At 42.1% G+C, this 27,564-nt stretch overlaps 1 protein-coding gene across 12 annotated transcripts in view; it reads right to left on the bottom strand.

The window, feature by feature from the left end:
• Positions 1-27,564, bottom strand: part of ARHGEF3 (Rho guanine nucleotide exchange factor 3) — a 284,680-nt gene that overhangs the window by 18,018 nt on the left and 239,098 nt on the right. For all 12 annotated transcript variants that reach the window (XM_070237342.1, XM_070237338.1, XM_023620236.2 and 9 more), the window contains 5 exons: positions 21,208-21,315; positions 5,917-6,087; positions 3,126-3,188; positions 1,211-1,307; positions 970-1,046 (listed from right to left, as the gene is read on the bottom strand). In XM_070237342.1, coding sequence (XP_070093443.1) covers positions 970-1,046; positions 1,211-1,307; positions 3,126-3,188; positions 5,917-6,087; positions 21,208-21,315 — 516 coding nt within the window. The remainder of the gene's footprint in view (positions 1-969; positions 1,047-1,210; positions 1,308-3,125; positions 3,189-5,916; positions 6,088-21,207; positions 21,316-27,564) is intronic.

Raw genomic sequence — 27,564 nt, 5'->3', positions numbered from 1 at the left:
GGATAAACAAAACTCACATGGTAATCTAAACCTTCACAACACCCTCCAAACAGTGGAATGACTCTAACACTTGCTGTTGTGGCACTTCCTGCCTATTTTTCTGAAACACTGTGTGGATGAGGATAGGGATGAGAGCCCTAATTCTGCCTGAAAGAAGTCATCAAAGTAATCTGCTTTCATTACCTGCTTCATAACAAATGAAAAACACCTGGAGCTGGGGTGGACCGCTCAAGGACTCACAGAAGGAAACAGAAATGTATTGATAGGGAGTGGTGGGGACTTTGGCAAAATAGAGAGTGCAAGCCTCATGTAGAGTAAACTAAACAAATGGACAACAACATCATGCACCCAATAAAACACAAACTCAGGCCTGGGACCATAAATTTAGAAACCCTAATCTGAGATCACAGCTGATTTCGTTTAAAGGGAAGGGAATGGGTTATTGGGGATGAACGTCAGCATAATACCCAGCTATCCCATGAAGTTTCTTAGGATCAGATATATGTTAAATATTAACATTTAGTTATTACTTTGTTTATCAAACTACATTTGACCATGAGTTTTTTTGTAGCCCGAATAAAGGTTTTTCTGGTGATGGACAGGAATATGTCCATGGATTTTTACTGGAATAGAAATGGTAATAATTATAACAGTAATTGGCCTGAATTGAATATTAACTAGTTTTCCTCTATTTGATGTGAAACGAGTAACAGTTTCATGTGTGCCTTATTTTATTGCAAAAAGGCCATGTTATCTTTAAATTCAGTAAATCTGTAATAAGAAAAAAACCTGTCTCCATGCTTTGAAGACACAAAGCCTAAATACAATGATAAATTTTACTAAGAATTTGCTATTTTAATTTTTTCTGATGTGAAACCAATGTTTGACAATAAAAAAGTCTAGCTAAAATGAAACTCCATCTACATTATTGAAATTTAGCTTCAATCGAGATCAGAGAACTTTTCTTACCCAGCCCACGAGGATGGGACCAACATGTTCAGTCGAGCCATCAGGCTTCCGAACATCTCGTAGTTGACTAAGGAGCTCTGGTAAAAAAAACAAACAGAATGCTTACTTTGTTAGGCATTCAAATATGACCAGGGCTGGAAGCAGATTCTGGGTTACTCACATTATTACGTAATCATGACTTGTTATAAGACAACTCAATTAAGGCTACAAGTCACGACTCATTCTGGGAACAAAATGATACCTTCATGCAGAGGAATTAAAGAGTCCAGTGTTCCAAAAATTTGATTCAACTCTTGTTCTGTCATTATGGAGAGTTTCAGCATGGGGTCGTGATAGGCCTGCACAAAAAGGGCAAAGGATGGAAGTAAACATTTAAAACCAGAGGAAGTAACCTGTTAATGTAAATGCTTCTGAGAGGCCCTACACAATAATAAAATATTTGGCTCTCTCCAACAACTTCTCCCATAATGTTCCAGAAAGAGCAGATGGGTGTGCCTGGTGCAGATGAAAATCCAGCATTGCCTTGAGTCTTTTGTGGTTGTTGATAAACCAAAGCAGATGTTTTACAAAGCTTTTTTATTCTAGTATATCATACATCTACGAAAAGGCACAAATCCTAAGTACAGAGCAGATTTGATTTGTATAACGTTTTAAAAATTAACTTTATTGAAGATTTTGCAGCTTGAAAAACTCCCACTTTACACAAAATTAGTTATTAGCAGGTGCTTTTTCAATTAGTCCCTATATAAAGTAAGAAAGAAAAGAAAAAGTAATTGGTATCCTTTACTATTGTTTTTAAGCAAAGAGAGCAAAATCTCTGCCAATCTTATTACCTCTTATTAAAGATAATTAAACCACAAGAACATACAATTATAGCCAGGGCACTGTAACAGAATACAAGAACTCAAATGGCACAGCCCCTGCCTTCAAGGAGTTTTAAAAAGCTAATTGGGAAGATAAGAAAAAAACACAGAAAACTAAATATATGTTTAAAAAATAGTTCAAGATTAAAAATGGAGATGTCACATGGCAGCAAAAATTTTCAAATCATAATTGCTCTAGAGGGTCAGAGAATTAAAGCTGGAATGGTCAAGGGAGATTTTAAAGATGGCTGCTTGACATAGAGAAGGAGGCAGTAAATGTTGTTGAAGAATGAACTGAGATTTGAGCTGGTTCCTGGAGGATGGGTGGATATGGATGATTGAAAGGAAAGGGAAGGGTTTCTAGGAAGATAGGATCACCATAAGCAAAAGGATGGCAGTAAAACATTTTAAAGCACCTGGGTTGGGAAATCTTGATGCAGGAGGGAGGAGCTGGACATTTCACCTGCAAGATGTCTCCCAGAGTTAAATGCTTTCTTTGTCCTTCCTATCTTCCTCCTCCGCGGCCCTGCTTATAACTCAGTTTCTTGGCTGTGTCCAAGCAAAGCCTGGATGGCCATCTTCAGGAACGCTACAGACAGGACTTCCTGTTAGCAGAAATTGGGACTAAGGACACTTAAAAGAAGGGAGGCATCTTTCCAACCCTGTGACTCTTTGAGGAAGCTGTGAATATCAGATGAAGGTGTCTGGACGAGGTAGGGGGAAGCCTCCATGGGGGTCACTGGAATAGGAAGGTTTTTGAGGAAGGTTTGTTGTCAAGACTACGCAGGCTACATGGCATGAATTTCTTCCCCCTTCCCACAAACAACGTGATTAAAAAACAAGCTTCCATATGAGAGACCCTAACTTACATGATAGTATGCAATTGCCTCACTCAACCACTTTGTCCCCTTATGGGATTCAGATGACTTTATTTCTAAGACGCAGTTCCAGTTTCAGACATCCACACATTCTCTTCCATGGATAAGGAGGCCTAGCATGTGAGATTTCTAAGGCAACAAAACACACATGAAGCCAGGCCTCCAGGAACAGTTTCTGAGTAAGCTGACATACACTCCTTGAGGTGCACTAGAGACACGCAGACGTGAACCCTAAATGTGCGGGGCCCAGAGAACCTTCTCGTTTTGAGCCGTCTTCTCCACCGCTTGGATTGTGCAGAGTCTCCATTTTCAATGACTCGTCTTAGTTATAAAGAGAGTGCTCCTAAAGCACAACCTTAGAATTGTGAAATTCTAAAGTACGAGGTGACTCAAATGACCACTGCACTTAAATTACCTTTTTTGCCAATTTCAAGTCCTCTATCAAGTCTTCTTCTCCTTGGGAAAGTTCAAAGATCGCCTGCAAGAAAAGATAAAACGCATTCGCTGAACTCTCCATTTATGAGACCAAATTCAAACAGTGCTGGTTCCAGTGCCCAAAGCTCCATATCTACGTATTTCTTAAGTATTTCTAACGGATTCTTAAAAAGTTAAATTAACCTGCAGTAAATGCATCCAGTGGCTAAAACCTACAAAGGAAAGATTTAGCAAAACTTCTGTATGATGTGTTTATCTGTTCGTGGGAGAAAGAGGTTCCACATACGTTTCCAGTCTAACAAGTTATCTTTCATGTTACAGAACTTTGATGCAGCTGAACAAGAGGGAACTATTTTAGGTAAAATAATTACAGTTTTGAGCCATGTGTTCTGTGTCTCTGCTGTGAGTGGCAATCACAATAAATGATTCAGAGTCTGTTCTCAGTGATGGACATGACAATATTATTAACTGGGCCAACACAATTTGTCTTCCTTCTAGTCAACAGAAGGTGAATCCCAACAAAAAGCTTTATTCGTATCAGCCACTTGTCTTGAGGCTGGAACTGTAGGAAGAATTCAATATTTTATCAGTCTAAATATCTGGTGAAGATAATCCATTCTATATTACTTTTCAGCCCTACATGGTAAAACAATAAAATTATAGGAGCCGGCTATGTGCAACAGTGTGTAAATGGACCATTTCTAATTTGGCGTTAGCAAGCCATCATAATTTAAGAGCTATGACGCACAGTACACTCTTTCGCTCTCATCTAGGAGTCTAAATTGTTGGCAAACATTACATTATTAAAGGACTACATGTTTGCGGTGATAGTTTGGAGAATATCTAATTTCTTTCAGATTAGAGGGAAGAAGTGAGCAGGCTTGGAGAAGACCCTCCATCCCCGGGGTTGGTGGAGCGCAGGACAATGAGTGTGCTCTCTGGCAAAGCAGGGGGAGGCAGAATGGTGAGCTGGAGGCCAGCGCATGGTGGTCCTTCACGGGGCCCAGTAAAGCCTCCATGTCATGCCCTCCTGGTACTCTATTTTATTTAACCTCTTATTTTGAAATAATTATAGACTCACATGAGAAATTACAAAAATAGTACAGAGAGGTCTTGTGTACCCATTACCCAGCTTCCCTCAATGGTAGCATCTTATATAACTATAGTGCATTATCGAAACCAGGAAATGGATTGGCATGATACAATTAACTAACCTTTACTTCGACCTTCCTCAGATCTCCTTGTACAACTGTTTTACTAGAGCTCACTTACATAGGCCTGATTGTCAGACTGACCAAATGTGGCTTCTGGGAGAAGAAAAGCACAGAACTCCACACTGGGATACACCACAGTCAGGCGTCTGTGGTGGAGCAGCACAGTGTCACCATGAAGACCACCGGTTTGGGAGTAGGACAGGACCTGGGTTCAAATCTTGACTCTGTAACTTCCTAGGTGGGTAACCTTCTGCTCTCTGTGCCTTAATAATTTCCTCACCTGCAGAATCAATCCCTCCCTCCTTCCAACTATCAGACGGTACAAATTATGTATGCACACTATTAACACTTGGGAGAACACAGAAAAGTATAAAGAAGAAAATTTTAAATTACCTGTAACACCATCTTGTTAAGATTTTTGCCATATTTCTACACAGGATTTTCTCAGTGCACATATTATATTTAAATGCTTTATTTATTCATTTATGAATAGATAATGCATTAATATGGTTCAAAATTTACAGTGCAGAAATGGGCACATGGGGAAAACTTTCCATCTCATCTCCTTCATCAGCCACCCAGTTCCTGTTCCAGGAGGCAACAACGTTACCAGTTTCTTGTGTGTCCTTCTAGAAACAATTTATAGTTTCATAAGCAGACACATATATATATATATATACACATATTCATTCTTCCTTCTTCTTTTACATAAATGGTATCATACTACACACCCCATTTTGTGCCCTGCTTTATCCCCTTAGCCATACATACATAGCAGCGCTTCTTGTGTTCCTACAGCTACATAGTATCCCATGTATGAACATCCGTTACTTAACCACTGCCCAGTAATAGATGTTCAGGCTCTTTCTAGCCCTGTTATAAACATTACTGTGATGAATAACCTAGCACACACATCTTTTCATCTGTGTATAAGTGCACCTGGCAGATAGATTTCTAGAAAAGAACTGCTGTGTCAAAAACCTAGAAAGTTTTCAAGTACCCCTTTGGCCAATGTCAGGTTCTCCACAAAAAGGGATATTCCAAGGATTTCACTAGATGACGCACATTTGAAGTGCTCAGCACAGTCTGGCACATGACGAGCTCTCTATAAAGGGTAATAGTATCATAGCCTTTTAGGGCCATCAATACAGAAAACTTACAGGGAATGAAATTAACTACATTCCATACAAAAGTTTTCCACAAAACTGAATCAGTTTTATAAAATGAATATTTCAAAATATTCTAGAAGTTCCTATCAAAATATAACTAAAGCGATTATTTTTATGAACTCCAGGATCCTAAATAAACATTTCCTGATTCATCTTCTTTGTAAATTCAGATTTTCGCATCAGTTTCTTTTTAAAGTGGGGGCCACACCCACCCAGCTGGATGCTGGTTTCTCAGTTGCTTACAAGGTTTGACACCTTGGTTTATACCTCCTTCTACAAATACAATTAAGAATTGATTTGGCGACCTCAGGGTAGACCCCAGCTTGGCTCTCGCCCACAGTACACCTGGTTCCAGACACATGGTCAACTCCATGGGTCCCAAGCCTACCTCCTGTCGTTTGATTTCCTTGGACGTAAGCATCTGATTGACGCACACATCGAAGGTCTCACTCCATAGCTTGCTGTCTCTCCGCTTCGTGCTCGAGGGGGCGGCATTTCTGGACCAGGGTCTGGGGGTGAGGATGTCAGGCCGGCTCTCGCTGCGGAAGCTAATGGAGCGCTAAACAATGAGAAAACAAACCGTCACAGGGCAGAGCGGCAGGACTGGGTGGATCCTTTGAGCAGCTTCCTGTCACTGACAGATCATAAATCAGACATTTGCAAGAAAGAGAGGGCAACGCCACAAGGCCTTTGGGAAGTGGGGCATTGTCTTGAGCCTACGTGCTAAGGAAAATTGGGCAAGGGGCCGCTTTCACACACATGCTGGGAGTATCCGTTCTGTGAGACCTGGATACAGTACAAGAACATGCACGAAGGCAGCTCTCAGACAGCAATGAGCCCTACGTTTTTCCGGTGGACATCTGCTCTTCAGAAGGACAAGGATTAACAGTAGTGGATGTCCTTCAAAAAAAAAAAAAAGAAAAAAGTCTCTCGAGTACTCCTCTCCTCCTCCTAGGAACAGAACCCCACTATCCTTGGGCATCTGGTCTCACATAGTTGGGCCCGACCTGACCAATCAGAGATCTCCACCACCCTGGTTTGGAGAGGGGTGCGTGATTTCCTGAAACTTGCTGCGATTCATGAGAGAAAGAGGAGAAGGGTCTTTGTTCCTTTGGGATTGTGAGCTCAAGAGACAACATAAACAGGAGTTTCTTACAGCAACTCTCTGGTCACACAGAAGAGTCTGCTATAGGAGAGATTAAAGGGACACAGAATGAAGGATGGAAGAGAGATGGATGGACCGAGGGAAGGAGGGGGCAAGCTTTACCAACATTGTTGGTGCCCCTGGATCCTACTGTGCTTGAAGCTAGAAAGAGCCACTCTTAGACTAAGGGGCTAACACATTCCCCTTTCTGTTGACATTCATCTCAGTTGGAGTTCTGCCAACTCAAAAAGTACCAACTAATATACATACTAAATACCATCTTGGCAGCAAATGATGCCTGTTCCTGAAGTAGTATTTTCCAAAGAGGCCCTGGTAGACTTCCAGGTGGTCTAACCACCCAAAGTCCACCCTCGTGGCTGAAACATGCTATTACAGTGCTTTCTCTTGACAAATACAAATGATCAAGAAGAAATTTGAGTGCATCACCTTCGGCCTTCATTCTAGAGGATTTCAACACACTTACTGGAAACTTTGCCAAAGCAGTGAGGTATTGCTGTGCTCAAAACCCACATTCTTATTTAACAAGTGTTCCTTTATGTCTGTGGCCTTTAGTGTGAAGTTCCAATTCCTCAGTTTGGCACAGAAGGCCTCTTATAATCTGACCACAGTCTATATATATAGGATCATCTCCTACCACTCACCCATTAGCCCCTATTCTCCACCTCTACCAGGCTATCTGCCATTCCCTAAATGCATCATGCTTTGCCATCCCTCTGTGTTTCCTTCAAGCAGTCTTCTTCTCCTAGAATTCTTTTCTTTCAATTCCAAACTGGCTAACTCCTAACTTGTCCTCAGGATATAACACAAACACCTCCTCTAGGAAGCCTTCACCAATATTCACCCACTCTTTCTGAGCAATTTGGACATATCTCTGTTATAGCAATAATCACATTTTGTTATACTTATTGGTCACCTGCTCTGAACTATGAACTTCCTGAAGGCAGGGACTGATTTTGCATGTGACATATGAGCTGTCATCACTAAGACTAAGACATTCAAAGGTAGCTTCCAAATATTTTGAGATTCAACAATAAAATTTAAGAAAGTAAAGAAAATTTTAAGAGAACTATTCAATATAAGGGCACTGTCAAATAAGCTATAATTCATCTGCTTGATGAAGTATTATCTATCCATTAAGACAATTCTGAGATAATTTTAACAACTAAAAATCTCTTCTATGTAAGTTAAAATAAAATCAGAACTATAATCTATATAGGAACACTGTTTATAATTATGAAAAAAATGCACGAGGAAAGATACAAAGGGAACACCACAAAATTCTATTGTTTTTGCCTGATAACATTATAGGTGATTTTTATTCTAGTTTACAAATTTTGATAATTCAAGAAAAACGAATAAATGAAAAATGTAAAAAGAAACTTCCAAAAGGCTTCAGTGTATTACCACAACCTTACGGAAGCAGGAAGCTACCTCTGTTTGCAAGCAGCAACACAGATCCTCAGGCTGGTGCAGGCTTCCAGGAGCTCCTGGGCTCATTAATGAGCTCATGAGAGCTGGACCAGCCCTGTGCTGGTCAAGAAAGGACTTGCATCGGATGCAGTTCACTATCTCGCAGATCCCTGTGATCTTTAGAAAACAGGCTCTTATAAACAGTGACCAGACTGATGCTTGCAGATCCCCAGCTCTCAGAATCAATTAGCCACAGGCATGGAAAGGTCAAAACAAGCAAAGTGAGTCATCAAGTAACTTGCTCATCTCAGTTTGTGGTTTTGATGCCAGCCAGGGCAGGAGTTAAAGAGCAGAAAGAGAAGAAAACACAAAAAAGAAGATTCAAAATGAAACACATTTTCTACTTTCCCTTGAGAGAATCAACCACCCACCTTGTTACATTTGTGGTCCTTGACCCACTTCAAACTCCCCCTTCCTCACCACCAGTTTGAAAATAATTTATGCTAACTTTAAATTTTCATACATCGCAAAAGTTTATAAAATCAAGTACAAATTGCCTCATTTTCCAAACTCCACTTCCCAGAGGTAACTGCTATTAAGTTTGTTCTAGATCTTTCCAAACTTTATCTATGCATTTGCTAATATTCACAGAAAACAGAATGTTTTCTCTTTTCACTCAACAATATGTTTCTCCATGTTAGTATATAAGATGCAGTCTTTTAAAAAAATAACTTATTGAGATGAAATTCACACAACATAAAATTGACCTTTATTTTTTTTTGCTGAAGATTAGCCCTGAGCTAACATGTGTTGCCAATATCCCTCATTTTTTGCTTGAGGTAGATTAGCCCTGAGCCTACATCTGTGCCAGTCTTCCTCCACTTTACATGTGGGTCACCGCCACAGCATGGCTGATGAGTGGTGTAGGTCCTCGCCCAGGATCCGAACCTGCAAACCTGGGCCACCAAAGCGGAGTGTGCCAAACTTAACCACTAAGCCACAGAGCTGGCCCCTAAAATTAACCATTTTTAAAGTGAATAATTCAGTGGCCTTTAGTACATTCACAATTTGTGCAACCACCATCTCTACCTAGTTCCAAAACATTTCCATCTCCCCAGAGTCACTCCTTCTTTTCAATGGCTGCAGTCCAGATGGACCACATGGATTAACCAACATCCAACTGACGGACGTTAAAGTCCTGTCCAGTATCTGGCTATTACAAAAGTGCTCGGTGAACATCCTTTATTTTCTGAGCTGGTATTTCTGAAAGGCAGATTCCTGAAGTAGAATTCCTTGGTCTAAGAAGCATCGACTTTTTTTTTGAGGAAGATTAGCCCTGAGCTAACTGCTGCCAATCCTCCTCTTTTTGCTGAGGAAGACCAGTCCTGAGCTAATATCCGTGCCCATCTTGCTCTGTTTTGTATGTGGGATGCCTACCACAGCATGGCTTGCCACACGGTACCATGTCCGCCCCCGGGATCCAAACTGGTGAACCCTGGGCCGCCAAAGCGGAACGTGTGCACTTAACTGCTGCGCCACCAGGCTGGCCCCAGAAGCATCGACATTTTAACATTTGATATGTACTGCCAAATTGACCTCTGAACACTCTGTTCAACTTTCTATTCCCCAGAAAGTTATATGACAGGACACTTCTTGCACATACTCATCCACAGGATATTATTATCAATCGGATAGGGAAAACACCTATACTTTAATTTCAGTTTCATGTTTGGAACATAAGATTGAGCATATTTTTATGTATTTATTGAAAAACTTCCCAGAGTTGGGGATTTCCTTTTGTTGCAGTTTGGGGAAAAAGAGAGAGGTGAGCTATACTGGGTGAGTTCTATAGTTAAGAATTCCTTGTTCTGTGTTTCCTTAGTGATTTCTGGGCTGGAGTGCTGAGGGGGAAGGGATGGGGACGAAGTTCACCATGTGTATCACAGAGGGGCTATTACATGCCCACCCATGCTTATCACTTCTGATGAGTTCTTTCTGATCCTCCCAACCACCCTGCATGATGGGAGTTTATTCCCATTTTACTGATGAGGAAACTGAGGCTCAGAGAGGCTAAGTAAGGCACTTGCCCAGGCAGGATTCAAAAGGAGATCTGTTGGGCTCCAAAACCTGAGCTCTTTCTACTGTAGGGGCTGCACCTGCTGTTTACATGCAAACCATGCATTGTGGGGAAGTTTCAATGAGCTGGGACTCAGCCTTCTAGGAGTTTAAATCTAGTTAAGGAGAGGGAATACTTTCCCTCAGTTCTAGGAATAACGACTGAGTGGGTCTTTGACCAATCAAACTTTAGATTTACACCTTTCCTTAGGCTGGGTTAAAACAAACATTTCCTCCTTTTTAAACTCCACTTAGAAAGAGGAAGGATGTGGAAAGGAAGAATCCCAAAGAAGAAATAAAGAACACGGGCAGGTATGTGGTCAGCAGCCGACTGGCCGTGGAGACGGCCCACAGCCAACCAAGCCCAAGCCAAGGGCTGGTGTTCATGATGGCGCTGACCACACACCATGACCTACACCCCTACAAGTCATCAGTACAAATGGGCACAATTAAATGAGAGGATTGCAGCTGGGGAGGAACATGTGACTACTGTTAGAAGAGAAAACCAAAGACGGGGATGCCTCTTGAGAGAGAACAGTCACATCCCTTCCAGCACCCCAACCACTGCCCATTCCCCTTTACTCCCACTTTATTTATCTCTATTTTCACCATGTGCTGTATGATATCATCTACTGGTTTGTTTCTGACTTGTCTGTTTCCTCCCAAAAGAAGGTAAGCTCCTTGAAGGCAAAGATATCTATCTGTTCTCTTCCCTGATGGATTCATCTGCAACTGGCACACAGTAGCACCTCAACTATTTTGCTTAATGAATGAATAGCCTGTATATGCTGGGCACTGCGAGGGGAACTTTAGAGCCCTGCTATACCCAAGAGGTAAGGATTCCTACCTCTGTTCTACAGATGAGGAAGCTTGAGACTCAGAGAAGGTGACACTCTGCTGAAGGTCATGCAGCTAAGGAATGATGTTCCAGAATTTAAACTCAGGCCAATGGTGAACTCACAATGACAATCCAAGTCAGATCTATTTCAGTCCACCCCCACTCCCCCCAATTTTTATTCAACATCTTACCCTGCCTCCCCTAGGGTAAGATTCAAAGCGTGATGATGGGGTACATGTGCCCAAATAGATGAGTTTCAGGCTACTTCTCAGTCTATGGGAGGGATTCTCAACCTTGCCACCACTAACATTGTGGACCAGAAAATTCTTTGTTATGAGGCGCTTTCCTGTGCACTACAGGATGTTTAGCAGTGTCCTTACCTCTAACTACTAGATGCCAGTAGTGCCTCCACTCCAGTTGTGACTACCAAAATATGTCCAGACAGTGCTGAATGTCCCCTGGGGTGAGAAACACTGGTCCACAGTAACTAGGAGAGGCTCAACTCAAAAAGAGGGACCCAGCCTTGGGAGGGACCGCATAAAAACAGAAACATGTACATTCATCCCCTCAGGGTGTGGAGATTCTGAGCTTGGAATGAAAAATGTTCCAGGACAAGCAAGAGTTTCCATGAGGGAATCTGGCCTAGCAAATCAGTCAAAAGCCCAAAGCTCATAACTACTGGCAGCTAAAATAACAAAGGCCATAACAGGCACAGATAATGCAGATTTAGGAAATGGGTGCTCATGTTTATGCCTGAGCTGGGTATGTGGAAAAGATGCTGCAGATGCAAAGGGGACTGTCTGTCAGGTGGGAAAAGGGAGCCCCTTTACACGTGTCAGAGGAAATGTAAACCCAGCAGGTTAGGCATGATGGAACAGGTTTGATTTGTTAAAGCCGCCTGTTCAGCGGGGGGCTCCCTCGCCCTTTTCCAAAAACAGAAGGTCTCTACAGCCAAAGATAATATGCTCCAAAATGAGCTCAATCCAGGGAAATGCTCTACACTTACCATTGCTATTTTGTAGCAGATGGTTTATTATTAAATGGATTGGAAGTTAGGGTGGGACTGTAAGAGGAAAACATGTTTCTATGCTGCTACTACAATGGGTTAAACTAAAATATACAGTGCTTATGGCTGGGATTGGAAAGTGTTCTCGAATAGCATCCTGGAGGAATCTCTCATATAAGGCTTGATTAGAGTAATTAAATTGAGAAATAACACTTCCCAGCTGGGTGGCCTCCGTCACATTTGAGCCTTACGCTAATCCTGGGAGAGGCACTGGGCAGCTTCTTACATTTTGCCCCCTTTTAATAGATGAGAAATCTGAGTACCAGCGGATTAAGTGACTGGCACAAGGAAAGTGTGGAATAGGAACTGAGTCCAGTCTTTCGACTACAAAACAGGGATTTGGGTTAAGAACAACAGGCTTTGGAGTAAAACAGACATGGCTTCAAGTCAACTCAATTGCCGAGGGACCTTCGAAAGTTAATCTCTCTGGGTCTCAGTTTCCTTATCTGTAAAAGAGGCCTAGTAACAAGTACCTCACAAAGTTATAGTAAGGATTAGATAAGATAAAGTATGTCAAGGGCTTAGCCAAGTGCCTGAGACGTGGTCAGTAGGAAATGGACATTACCTACAGTTATTACATCATCGACTACACTGCTACCACTTGTGCTTGTTTTTACATGTTTTCATTCATTAGCAAACAGCAGACACATCTCTGAACTGCTTGGACCAAACAGCTCCTTGTGGGCCCTCCATTAGGATAACATAGGGGGAGAAAACCCCTCAGCAGCAGTGTTATTTATAAAAGCCAAAGATCTATAAACAGCCTAAAATGCTCAACAATAGGGATTAAATTGATTACAGAGTAACCATAAAATGGAATATAATATGGCTGTTAAAAAACATTCTTTCTGAGAAGACCTTAATGACAATGGGCAAATCTCACATGTAGAGTTAAGGGCAAGAAGATCCTTGTTTAAAATACGGAATGTCAACAGGGGTTACCCCAGAGGGCGGGACTGCAGATGATTTTTATTTTCATCTTCATACTTCTCTACATTTATTTTCCATACTGAAGAGATATTAACTAAGAAAAAACAAAATCAGCAGACAAATGTGCGTGACCATGAAGAGAGTTCAAAGTGGTGCTATAAACATAAAATCACATATCTAGAATCTGGTTCAGATTAATGCACATTAAAAACACGATAAAAAGGCAGCTGATCAATTCACAGTCAATCAAAGTCAAGCCCCAAAGACCTAGCGCAAGAAGAAACCTTACTGTAGAGGGAAGAGATTGTAGGTAGAATGAATGAAAAGCTCAAGGAAATATTTGGTTCGGGTGTGGGGAAACTATTGTACAATTTGCTTAGAGGAAGCCCAAACGAGGAAGACTTTCAGAGGCTTGGGGCAGCAGCCCAACCCTCTTCACTGGGCGCCATAAAATGGCTTTTGCATGATAATATTAATGGTAAAATATTCCATGAGTTGGAACGGAAATGATGACTCGCCCCACCCCACGCACAAACAAAGAGTAAGGAACAGCTGCGAAGTGGGATGCTCTGGACCCAAAGTCTGGCCATTATTTTCAGATCCTGGCAAACTGCAGCTTTAATTATGACCAAACTAACTTTCTGGAAAAGCCTATTACAGGAGAGGCACTGTGAAACCCTACAGAATCTCAGCTCCAGCACTAAACAGCTGTGTGACCTTGGGTACATTTTTCAACCTTCAGATTTTTCCCCTATAAAGTGGTGATGAATCCTACCTTGCAGAGTTTCAGAGATGAATTGAGGCCAGGAACATAAAGTACTTTTCACAGAACCTAGCTCTTTGTAAATACTCAACTAATGGAAGTTATTACTACTAAATAAAAACTGACAAGCTTTAAGTTACAATAGTCAACAATTACCATGGTCTACCATTATTCAGAAATAGTAAAGCACAACATAAAGTTAGGAGCTCCTCTTGACAGGGAATACAGGTCACTTCTCAGCTATACCCTTACCTTCCAGACAGCAAGGCAGTATGATTTCTAGTCACTTCTCCAAACACACACACACACACACACACACACATCCCAAGCTCATCACTATATCTGCCAAATACCTTGGGACCAAAGACTTTTGTCAGTAGGCAGTAGATGACCTCGGACCAAAGAACTAAGTTTGAGGTCCTTGGAGAGGAAAGTCATGGGTGCCAGCACATTAAGTGCCTGGGTACTCTTCCTACTTACTTCTCATATCTAGATGACATCAGTCTTCTCACACTCCTTCCTCAAACCTGAAATGCCCTTTCTCCTCTTCATCCGCATCATCGCTGAGCCATTCTAGGCCCAACACAAACCGTTCCACCCTTGCCAGCTAGCTTTCCTTCCCCCACAGGCCATTATGAAGCTCCCTTTCTCTAGTATATTTTATCATATAAGATTTTCAAATCTCACACATTTTTATCTGGTTGCAAAGGTAATATATAATTATTTAAAAAATTCAAGCATGATAGAAATATATAATATAAAAAGTAAAAGTTAATAGTCCGAGGCTGTTTATTCATTCTCTACTGATTTGTAACTCTTATGCAGTGAGGAAAAAGGAGGAGAACACAAGACAGAAACAAAAGAAGTGTGAAAGTCTCTTATAGTCATATTCCCAAGAGATAGCCTCTATTAAGAATTTGATGATGTTCCTGGTTTTTTCCTATACGCACACTATTATGGGTGTGTTTTATTAATTGGGATACAATGGTTTTGAATTCCCCATTTTTTCTCTTGCTAATATATCTTAGACAACTTTTACCAAGTAAATTTTACCTTCTCAAGAGCAGGCACTGTCTCCTTTTTCATACTGACTACTTCCCCAACAAGTCTAGAGCAGAACAAATAACACAGTAGATATAGAGAATATTAATGGAGAACATGAATATATCATATTTTATGCTGTGTCTGGGTTACATGAAATAATTTCCAGATCTAAAGGCCAGGGAATGGAGCAATCAGAGACGGTATTTACCAGAAACCCTCCTTTAGCCTCAACAATCCTCCCTCAGGGGATACATGTGGGGGAGGGGGCTCATTTTCTATTGAGAAGTAGCCCAGTTATATAATATTACTAAGTAGGCACCCACTGTAAGCTCCTGGAGAGCCACTAGGAAGAGCAATGGCCACCTTTTCTAGTAATAAAAGTGATAATAATACAGTTCATGTGCCACCTAATGACATTTCGGTCAACAATGGATCGCGTATATCACAGTGGTCCCATAAGATTAGTACCACACAGCCTAGATTTGTAGTAGACTATACCATTGAGGTTTCTATAAGTACACTCTAGGATGTTCACATGACAAAACTGCCTAACGATGCATTTCTCAGAACATATCCCTGTTGTTAAGCATGACTGTAGTAATCACCAATTTCTAAGCACATCCTAAGTAATGTGTAGTGTCAGGTACTGTGGATACAAAGAAAAGTAAGAGACAACCTTCGCCTGCATGGAAAAGTCAAGGGGCCCCTGGGAAAAGCCATCTTGTGAAGATGTCACAGCAGAGGAAAAAACTGGTAGAGAGGGAGAAATGTGACTATGAGTCTAGAATTAGGATGTGAGGACACAGAGAAGCAATTCTGTCTAAGAATAGATACACATCAAGAATAGAGGCCTAACTCTAGTGATATTAAATGCCTTTAGTGTTCACACCTTTTGACCAGAACTCCACTTCTGGGAATATAATCTAGTGAAAGAAAGAAATACAGACACATACAAGATCTGTGATCAGGAAGTTTAAAGCAGTGTTATCCATAATGGTGGAAAAATGGAAACAAATGTTCAACAATAGAAGATTCATTCAACAAAACGGTATATCCTTTTGATGAAACACTCTATGAACCCATTAAGAATAGGGTCTGTGAAAAATATTTAATGACACAAAATATATCATCATATTGTAAGGTTATTTTATACTGCTGAGACAAAAGTAAGTTAAAAAATAGCATATACAGCATGATTATGATTTTGTTTTTAAAAAATAGACACCCAGGTACATAGCAAAAGAAAAGATTGCCTGGCTATGTGCCAAAACGTTAACAGAAGTTTTTTGGTGATGGAGAGATGGGATTACAAGGGACTTTTACTCCCTTTTCTGTGCTTCTCTATATTTTTCAATTTTTTAGTGATGTTATATGATCAGAAAAGAAAGTATAATAGAAGGTAATTAAAAAAATAGGAACATGCCTTCAAAAGACATTCAATACAGAGTTACTTAATAATATAAAAATATTCACAGCCTAAATATCCATTAATAAGAGACTGGTTATGTAAAATAAATCATATCAACACATTGGAATAATACATACTCAGTCCATTAACATGTTTTCCAGGAGTAATTGTTATATAATATTTCTTTTAAGCCATAACAAAATTCTGATCCAGCTAAATGACAAAGGGAGGATGAAAATAGAAGAGATGGAACAAAACACAACAGACAAAACGCAAAAAACAAACAAACAAAAAGACAAAACCCAAGACAAAGAGCCTTTAAAGAAATAAAGTGGGTAGGGGCCGGCCCCGTGGGCAAGTGGTTAAGTTTGCGCCCTCCGCTTCACTCGTCAGGCCATGCTGAGGCAGCATCCCACATGTCACAACTAGAAGGACCCACAACTAAGGATACACAACTATGTACTGGGGGGCTTTTGGAGTAAAAGGAAAAATAAAATTTTTTAAAAAAATAAATAAATAAACTGGGTTATTTAACTTTAATAAAAGGCACAATTTTCCCAAGAGGCTGTAACAATGATGAAGAGGAACTTTTATACAACTAACTGCATAACTTGGAAATATGTGAGGCCGAGACCAACAGAGATGCAAGAGAAACTGATCATCCACAGTTGGATTGGAGGTTTAAATCCAAAGTGAACAGATCACACAAAGGCTGGACAGACTGTGAGTAACCCCAAGTTAGGCTCAGAGCATCTAAGTTAGCTAGATATACCTAGAATAACACTGGAAGGAAATTATTAAAATATTAACAGGAGTTGTTTTGGAGTGGAATCTTTTCTCTTTCTCCTTTTTTGTATTTTTCCATAATGAACATACACTCTTATAATGGAAAAGCAATAAAGCTCATGTTCAAAGAAAACGCAGGGCTCAATCACAGTGTAACATACACAGCATTCCATAGCATGCACTTGGACTCAGCTCAAATGAGTCCACCAGCCCCACACAGCTGTGACGGGGGAGGAGACTTCCAAAGGCAAGTTCTCCTTCCTCACTTCACACGAGGAGCAGTGCATGCAGGCCTGTTTCAGAGCTAGGCCGATTTTCCTCTCGGGCAGGCCAGTGAGGGGATTTATAGGCCCAGAGGGATCCAGACATCTGTGCTCCAGTCTACCAGCAGCGCTAACTTCCCCTGGTGAGAAGCAGATAGAGCGCCACGCAGTCGCCCGTCCCTCTCCAGCTTCCACAAATGCTGCCTTTGTGCTGAGGCCTAAGCCCCCGGTCCACACGGGGCACGGAGGAGGCAAAGAGAACAAGCCCTGCAGTGTCTTGCCAAACTGTTGCTGCAAAGACCACTTGTATTTGTGGCTGGGTTTTCAACCTTTTTGGAAGAGGTTGTCAGGCCCGAGCTCTCCTGATATCCTCCTGGACTAAACTGTGGTCTCCCGTGGAACTAGAGGAAAGACGGCTAAGTGTTCCCTTATCGATTAAAGCATTGTGTTTGGGTAAAGCATGACTTTGGGCCTAAGTCATCTCTTCTTCTAGAATAAAAGGAACTCAACCTGAGAGGCATGACTGGATATTCAAAGGGATATGTACGTCCATATGGTGCCAGGAACCAGGGACAAGGGACACTGCGACAGAGGACCAAGCTGCTCAATTACAGCCTTGGGTTGCTTTTGGAAGTAGAAAAGACATAAATAATACATACATATGGGTAAGGAATCAATGACTGCTGAGAGGTTTGGGGTAGCTCCTACACTCCCTATTCGCTGTTCCTCCTCTTTTGGAATGGGCACCAAGATAAAATGAGATGGGAAGTGAAGTTGGCCCACTGAGTACACCCCTTTGGGGCCTCCTCTTCCCCCTCCTCCTCCCTGCTCCTCAGGCTACACCAGCACCCTATTCCATTCGAGCTAGTGAGGGAAGCAATAAAGTCATGCGGCAACTACTGGGATGCTAGGAAATAATTCTGCAGAACTTGCACTGCACGCACCAAGGTGACTGACAGGGAGCTATTTGGGGTAATAAGATAAGATGGCATTCTCCGTGCTTTGTAAATCACCCTTCAAACATGGCTGTCTAACTCTGCATACAACCTCAGGGGCATATTTCCATTCGCTGTCCCCCAAGGACACACAAAATATATGCACCTTGCTCAGGTTCTCTCCATGTTTATGTGCATAACAGTTATTACGAATAACCGTTCTGCTTCTGCCAGGTCATTTCTGCCCAAAAAATGGAGCCTGGGGTTAGCTATTTGTCATGATATTTGAAAAAAGTAAATAAAAAAATTATTTTGCCAAAAAAGTCTTTAGGGTTTTAGAAACTACTTTCCACATGTCAGATCCCTCCCTCAAGTCTGGCTCTCTCATCCTTGCTTGGCCTCAGTCTGTTGGATTTCAGACATGGCTTGCTTTCTGTCTGTCTCAGTTCTTTAGGTCAATGCAAATTTTCAAGGTGATGAAATATTTCCTGCAGTGTTGCCCGTGTAGGGCAGAAACAGGGGAAAAGAAATAAAGGTTGCCTGGGAAGCCACAGGGAAGATATCGAAGCTGCGACAATGGAGGATCTTACAGCAATATGCAGTCAGGGCTGGGCTGTGGCGGGAGGCATAGACAGTGCTCCCCCTAGATCCAGGAGCACAAACATGGAGTTTATGGGCTAGGTGTCATCAGGAGATGTGGGGACATTTGTAGATGACAGTTGGCTGGCTAGTCAGGTCCAGTTCATTACTGCCATGTGGCAACACGGGCCCAGCACTGCCAAGCCTTCCAATTCCTCAAGAGAAGCCAGAACTCTAGATTGTTATATGGACTGCTTTGATTTTTAAACATTAGCTCAAAACACTATGCAGCCAAACAAAACACAACTTGAGGGCCAGATGTGGCCATAAATCTACCAGAAGGCGACTCTATCTAGGATGTAAGCAACGTGAGGGCAGGAAGAAGAGCCTGGTGCACGAGGAGGGCCCACTCAATACTTGTGGAAGTCTTCTCGGGGCAGAGGGTAGACTCTCCTAGGAGAGACAACAGGAGGAGGTGACTGGCAACATGGAGATCTCGTAATCAAGGGAAGGAATAACTATGGGGTGAACCTGAGCCGCAGCCACTGGGATGGAAAGGGAAGGGTGAAATGGCAGTAGACAGGCTAAGAATTTTCAAAAAGCAGAACTCAGTGAAAGACCAGATGTGCAGGACTAGGGTGGTGATGAATCTTCCAGGGGAAGCCTGTGATGAACTTGGCTAGAGGGCTGAGGGACTGGTCACAGGGGACAAAAAGTAAACACATTTTTCTTCACTAGCTTCAAAGCCCTTCATCTGGCTCCCCCAGACAACCTTATTTTTTTTTCTCCATTCCCCCACAAAGGGGATCAGAGGATAACCAGGGGCTCAGAGGCCTAAGCACTGAGAGAGACAGAGCCAAACCTATAGCTTATTAGGTGATGAGATTCATTCAGGAGAAACTGCCAGCAGAGTTAACAAAGGAATGGGCAGGGCAGGGGATAAACATCGGAGAGGGATGGCATCCACAGGAGAGTGGCGAGAACAGCTTAGGCTCTGCAGGGTCACGGCATATTGGCTGAACAGCGTGGAAGCAACGACAGGATGGCATGAGGGAGACCTCAAATAGTTCTCAAATCATAGATTTTCATAGCACGGGACATGCCTTAGGTTCTGGTCCACAATTTTCTTAATGACTCAGTCAGTCAAGATAAAATACTGCTAAGCAACAGCATTCACGACAAGTAAGAAGTGGCAGGCTCAAGACTACTTCTTAGCTAAACAAGGTGAGCCTGTTCATGGCATGACTTTTGTGGGCTTCAGTCTACAAGAGGATCTTTATGATTATCAAATTTGGTCCAAGGCCTTGGACAAATCTCAATTTTCACCTTAAAAGATAAGTGTTATCAGGAGTTTAAGAACAAGACCGAATACAACCACTTATTAGCCAAAGAACTATTATGGTAGCTAATATTTACCACTTAGCTAACTAGTAAATTAGTGTTTGCTAACAAAGGGCTTAGTATAGTTTTGTTAGCAATACAGTCCTTTAAATGCACTATCTTATAAATCTTTACAGTGATTCTATAAAAGACCTGGTAGCATCATCTCCAATTTATCCATTAGGAATGAAAGCAAGACCCAGAGATGTTAAGTCACCTGCCCAAAGTGACAAAGTCTTTGAGTGACAGAGCTGAGGTCAGAACTGAGATATTTCAGTCTAGGGCCCTTGTTCTAATCCAGGGGTCAGCAAACATCTTCTGTAAAGGGCTAGAGAGTAAATATTTTAGGCCTTGTGGGCAATATGGTCTCTGGTACAAGGACTTGACTCTGCCATTGCAGTACAAAAGCAGCCATAGACAACACATAAACATTTAGCATGCCTATGTTCCAACAAAACATTATTTATGGATGCTGAAATTTGAATTTCATATAATTTTCATGTGTCATAAAAGATCATTCCTCCTTTGATTGTTTTCCTAGCCATTTAAAAACGTTAAAACCATTCTTACCTTGTGGGCCATAAGAAAGCAGGGAGTAGGCTGATTTTTTTCCACGTGCTATAGTTTGCAGACCCTGGTCTAAGCCACCAGGCTCTCCTGCCTTCCGGCTCACATCATGTAGTTTCCTGAGGAGGCCCATAGATATTTTAGGACAAAACCTGTAAAAGTGTGTCTGGATGGGGCACAGGACTGAAATACAATTGTGAGGAAAGACCCAACAGAGATGACTGTTCAAGTCACCCCTCGAAGGACTCCACCTGACTCCAGTTTACAACTTGAAAACACCTCTTCCTTTCAGTCCCCTCACTTGCTCTCTTCTATTAAAATAAGCATTGACTCAGGTCTACCTGAAACCAGAGTAGGTTCTGGGTAGGATGGGGATGTCCCCTCCTGTACAACATGGTTTTCTGCAAACATGAGCCCACTGTGACCTTACCTGCAGGGTTTGGCCGAAGCGCTTTAACGGTGTAGCCTTCACTGGTGGGATGAGGTTTGCTAGTGATGTGACTCTGGAAAGGGGTTTGACCCGTTTATTACTAGGCTCCTGTATGGTTGAAAAAAAAAAAAAGGAAAGGAGAATGTCAAGGTCAATTACGAAGACAACATAACTTTACCATACAGTTGTGTCCCCCCTCCATGAGGTGCTGGCTGCACACCGATCTGTGGAATGCAAACCGTGCCCCGTTTCACTCCAGCTGTGCAGAGATGACCTGGCTTACGAGCCAGGGAAAGAGCAATGGCACAGGGATGTCAACAGAAGCAGCCTCTGGGGGACAGGAAATGGGCAGGGATCTGCTCCATACCCCTAACCCTCAATATCTGCCAGCTTTTAATTCGGAAGCCTCCACTTAGTAGAATCATTCTCCTCCACCCCTCCTGCAGAGAAAAGCTGCCTCAGATTTCCCATCCAATGACCTTGTCAGGCAGTTGTCTTTTGATGCTTCTGGTCTCATCTTTTAAAAAACCTTTACCTCACCTTGCCTGAAGCTGCTCTCCAAATTTCTTTTATGCAATGGCTTTTCTAAAGCACAAAGAATATTTTTTAGTTCATTAAATTAAAAAAAATATAGTTTTTTTAAAAAAAGTTCCTGTATTACTGGGCTCTTAAGAAAGCATCTTTGTATCTACAGTATATTTCAAATGCACACACTAATACGTATAAATAACAACCAGACAGTAAAAGAAAATGTACAGAGAGAAAACCCAACCATGGACACTGATTTTTATACTATATATATAGCCACAAATTTTGAACATGACTGCCACATAAAACACTTGCAAATATGCAAGGAGAGGGAGCCTACCCATTCCAATGACTTTGCAGACAAGAATTACATAAATAAGAACAACAGGCTGTGGGAAAGAGAGAGATGACAGATAAACATTTTACAAAGACAAAGAACAGTTACCCTTGTCTTCCTAAGCTCCATCTGACCTGCAGTAGATGCTGGACAGCACATGGAGACAGCAAATTTTGACGGAAAAAGCCAAACTTGCCAATTGTGGCGAATCTCAATCATTTCCAGAGGGAGACTCAAGATGCTCATCTTTCTGTTTCAGGCATTGCTTTCAAAGTTTCAAGGTTTAAGCCAGAACTTCAGATTCTCCAGGACATCCCTGCAGCATGTTTTGAACATAGTAGGTGCTTGGAAAAATCCTGCCTGAATTTGGAATTCTGCCGAGAAACTCTCAAGTCATTTTACGCCCTTGCCAGCCTCAGAAATCAGAAGCCTTCTTTGAAACAGACCCAACCTTTCTGGCATTTAAATAAAAAAATTAAAAGACTGAAAAAAAAAAAGGTGCAAAAGAATTCCACAACATGGCCAAGGAGTGACTTCACGATATCTCGAAGCAGTGAAATACTTTTCCAAGACAGAGAATGAATCAGGGCTGCCGGGCACCTCTTCAGCTTCTTGGCATGCTGAGCTGGACAGTAGGAAACTCTCTGAACACTGGGAAGGCTCAGTTCCAAAATACAAAGGATGAATCTCTCAACATGAGAGACATCACATTACAATTATTTAAGTGCTGAAGACAAAGATCCAATAGCCCTTCTGCCTCCAGGTGACAGTGCCCTTCAGGAAGCTCCCTGTCCAGTGCCTGGCTCCTGAGCATCTGCGCCCAGAGGAGATTTTTAGAATATTTTTTACGTCAGAGCTACACCACAGGCATACTGAATCTCCAGACACACACACACACATACACACAAAGCCTCCTGAGCATCCCCTGAATTTCTCTAAATGGCTCCCGCTTTGAGCTGGAAATGCCAGAGTTGTGATATCACTACCTTCGGTGGCACACACTGCACTGCAGCAAGTGAGGAGAGGGGTGATTTCCTGGGGGAGGGGTTTTGGTCTCAGATAATCCTGCATCCACCTCACAGCCTGGAGACTCCTGGGTCTCCTGGCTAAAGCTGCTGGGTCACAGATTCTGTTTCAGAATGGGGAGGTTGAAAGGCAAATGCCAATTGGGTTCTCTTGCTTTAAAAAGGGGTAGGGAGCTTTGCATGCTTGGCAGGAAGGGGGAAGATTCAGCTCTGTTTCACTTGCTGTGTCATCTTTTCTAAGGTTCGGCTGACTTTGCCGCCCATTTTCATGACCCAGTTGGAGGAGGGTTTTCTGCATAGCTACAAGGTGTATGCACAATGCAAATGCCAGCCCCTCACCAGGTTGTGTGCAATGCTGCTACATGAGATTATAATTAAAACTCCTCTCCTAAGGCATTGCCCATTTGGAAGTAAACATGGGGCTGCTCTCGGAAATCTGACATTCCCAAGTAACGAACAATCGAACCAGAAATCATTGCTGTATGATTTAGTGCTGTGATCCAGGAAAGTGAGCAGGTTCAATTTCAAAACCAGAACATTTACAGGTTATTGGATCTATGGAGGAGGCTTTGTGCCTGACTCACATGAGCAAAGCATGAATTATGAAGTTCTCCTTGAGGGCTTCAGTGAGAATAGGAGATTAAAAAAAAATTCTTGGCCTAATTTGATTTTTCTTTTCCATTTACTCAGTATGTCTCCAGCTACATTTAACTGCTGTCTAAAAAGAGCCCTCAGGGAAAATGTTTCCAGATTCCAGTTAAATAGCTCTACTGAAAACTAGCAAATGCAATACCAGAAATGCTTTCGGGCTTTATGGAGAGATGACAGACTACAACCTGCAGAGGCTTCCTAGTCCAACAACTCACCTGCCAGACCAAGCTGGGCCAGGTCAACACTAAACGCAAGAGCAAGGCGCCCTATTTGAAGTGCAGATACCACCCCCACCCTGGAATTTTAAGACAGGGCAGAAGCGCATCTCCCAAAGAAGTTAAAAAAACAAGAAGAGAAAAAAGAAAAAGGCATTGAGTATTCACTGCAGACAGTACTTTCTGAATAACAAGAGTTTTGTTGCATCTTTTCCAGGCTTTATACCTTGTTTTTCTTGTCTTATTGCACTGGCTAGGACCACCTGTATATTGTTGATTACAAGCTGAGACAGTGGGTATACTAGTCTAATTCCTGATTCTAAAGTGATTATTATGAAGATTTCATCTTTAAGTATTGTGTTTGCTGAAAGCATGGAAGAGACACCCTTTATCAAGTAAAGAAAGTTCCCTTCTATGCTAAGTATGCTGTGAATTTTTATCATAAGAGAGTATTGACTTTTATCAAATGTTTTTCCCTCATCTTTTCAGAGTACAAGAAGGGGAAAAATAAAGGAAGGAAAAAAGAAGAGACAGGTGGGAGGAAGGGAATAGACTGAAGAAGGACATAGAGGTTGTATTTTCTCATAAAGGAATTGATTTAACAATTTAAAGGGCTGGCCCAGTGGCGCAGCGGTTAAGTGCACATGCTCCGCTTTGGCAGCCTGGGGTTTGCCAGTTCAGATCCCAGGTGTGGACATGGCACTGCTTGGCAAGCCATGCTGTGACAGGCGTCCCACATATAAAGTAGAGGAAAGATGGGCACGGATGTTAGCTCAGGGCCAGTCTTCCTCAGCAAAAAGAGGAGGATTGGCAGCAGTTAGCTCAAGGCTAATCGTCCTCTAAAAAATAAATAAATAAAATTACTAACAATTTAAAATATCTTGTGCCTGAATTACAAACAAAGAGAAATAAAGCATTCCATGCAATTTTATTTTTAATGTGAGATTTAATTGAATAGATTTTAATATTCCTTCCTCAGGGAATGCAATGATTTTTATCCTCTCCTCACTCTTCCGCCCCAGAGATAAAAACCAAAGCAGATTATGTGCAATGTAAGAAAATGCCTATCATATCAATATGATCTAGCACAATTCTTTATTCCTTCAAAAATAGTTCCATCCTAATAGACATGGCATTCAGGAAACCCTTATTCATTCTCCCTGCTCTTCATTTTTGCAGCCGGAGTGAGGTTGGGGAACAGTAGGAGGGTTTCCACATTATGTCTGTAGCTGCCCTTAGACTCTGCTTTCACTAAGCCACAAACATAGCCCAAGAAGGGCCAGAAATGCAGCCACCGGACTGCTATAGGACTCCCTGCTCTACTGCAGGGCACCCCTGCTCTACGCTGGCCAGGAGCGAAGGAGACGTGATGATTGACTGTACCAGCAGACGCTTTTTGTCCACGAGTGGATAGAGTCGTAGAAAAGTCTTTCAAATGTTTGGAATTATCAGGGAAGCCTTATACAGGGCTCCATCTGTGTGACAGGAGGTGTGCTGGGAACTGCACACCCAGAAGTCACATTTCATCCACCCAGTAACCCTCTAGGAGGCTTTCCTCATCCTCATGTTAAACAGGAAGTCACAATTTCAGAGTGATCGAGAAAGAGCTAGCATTATTAAATAATAATAATGAGTTCATACTTATTGTAGGGACTCTTCTCATTGCTTTACAGATATTTACTAATTTACTCCTTCTAACATCCCTGCAGGGTAGCTACTATTGTCATCCTCATTTTAAAGATGGGGAAACTGAGGCATGGAGTGGGCAACTTGCTTAAAGTCACTCAGCTAAAAAACGTGGCCATGACTTAAACTTAGGCAGGCTGGCTCCAGAGCCCATGCCCTACACCAGGACTTGGCTAACTTTTTCTGCAAGGGGCCAGATGGTAACTATTTTTGGCTTTGCGGGCCATCCACTCTCTGTCACGACTACTTATCCCTGCCATCAGCCATAAACAGTATGTAAATAAATGAGTGTGCTTATGTTTCACGAAACCTTTATTTATAGACACAAAAATTCGAATTTCATATAATTTTCACATCACAAAATATTCTTTTTTACTTTTTTTCAACCATTAAAAAATACAGAAACCATTCTTAGCATGAGGGCCATAGGAAGTGGGCCACATCTGGCACAAGAGCCATAGTTTGCTGACCACTGCTCTATTCTACAGCCGGCTTCACAGGGTCATATCCTGGGTCAGTGGTCCTCAGCCTCAGCTTTCTACTCCGACATACCCAAAGATGACACTCCCAGGCAGGGCACCCTCCCACAGGCACTCTTAGATAGTCTTCAGGCACCACCAGATGGCATAGGATCGATGTGCATCGTCTTCTTGTAGCCAGGCATGCAGGGTCCTCCCCTGGTAAGCAGGGGATATATCTGACTTACGTTTTGTGAGTAAACCCTATCCTACCGCATTTTATCCCCTTAACTTTCCAAACAAGTCAGCCTGAATATAGCACAAACTTTCCCTGACCAGTAATATATACAAATAAAGGTCATTAAAAATGATATGCTTGGGGCCAGCCCCATATCTGAGTGGTTAAGCTCGCGTGCTCTGCTTCAGCGGCGCAGGGTTTCACCGGTTCGGATCCTGGGTGGGGACCTAGCACTGCTCATCAAGCCATGCTGAGGCGGTGTCCCACATGCCACAACCAGAAGGACCCACGGCTAAAATACACAACTATGTACTGTGGGGCTTTGGGGAGAGGAAGGAAAAAAAACCCGATATGCTGCTGGGGGTCTGCTTCACAGTAATATGGGGCTGGGGAAAGGGGATGTGTAAGAAACAGGACTGATCACAGGCTGGTAACTGTCAAAGCTGAAGGCTGGGCACAGGGGACTCAGTATGCAGTCAGAATTCTCCATAATAAACAGATTTATTTTAATAGACAGAAAACCGTTTCACAAATGTACCAGTGAATGCTCAAGTGGAGCAGACAGGTGCCATCTGAGGTTTTTACTCCAGTTGTTAGTGAGGGCCTATTGAGAAAGGAAACTAAAGAGACAGATATCATCTACAATCAAATGCAATTAGAATAAACCTGGTAAAATGAAAAAAATCCAGTACTGAATTTCAATAATTCGCAACTAGCATTAGCCATAATAGAGAAAGGTCTACATGGCTGGGAAATTGAAAGCTGGGAGAGCTACCTTGAACAATTAAAGATAGGCAACCCCAAGGAGAGGCACCAATCTGGCTGCCAGATTCCCCAAAGTCTGTTTTATTCTATTGACTTTTTCTATTTGCTCTCATTAAGAAACCCATCAACAGTCTCCTGATCACTAAATGCCAGGACGTAAAACAATCTGGCAGAGTTCAACTCTTGATTTATCGTAGAAATAGCCAGAGAAAATAGGGCATTCAAGATCAGACTGCCTACGGAGAGGAAACCTCTGTTCTGTCCTATTTATTTTGTGAGTACGCTTTGCTTTCCCCACGACTGCCTCCCAAATTCATGCTTTTCTTTCCATTCCTACAACGGCATCATCTTCTACTAAGAAGGCTAAGACTCCCATCCTTGTCAGATCCTCACTCCCACGCATTACTCTACATTTGCTTCAACATTACCTCCCCTTCCTTAGGGCCAAAGGATG

This window comes from Equus caballus, chromosome 16 (genome assembly GCF_041296265.1).
Source record: "Equus caballus isolate H_3958 breed thoroughbred chromosome 16, TB-T2T, whole genome shotgun sequence".
Taxonomy (NCBI): domain Eukaryota; kingdom Metazoa; phylum Chordata; class Mammalia; order Perissodactyla; family Equidae; genus Equus; species Equus caballus.
This window is presented reverse-complemented; position numbering and strand designations above follow the sequence as displayed.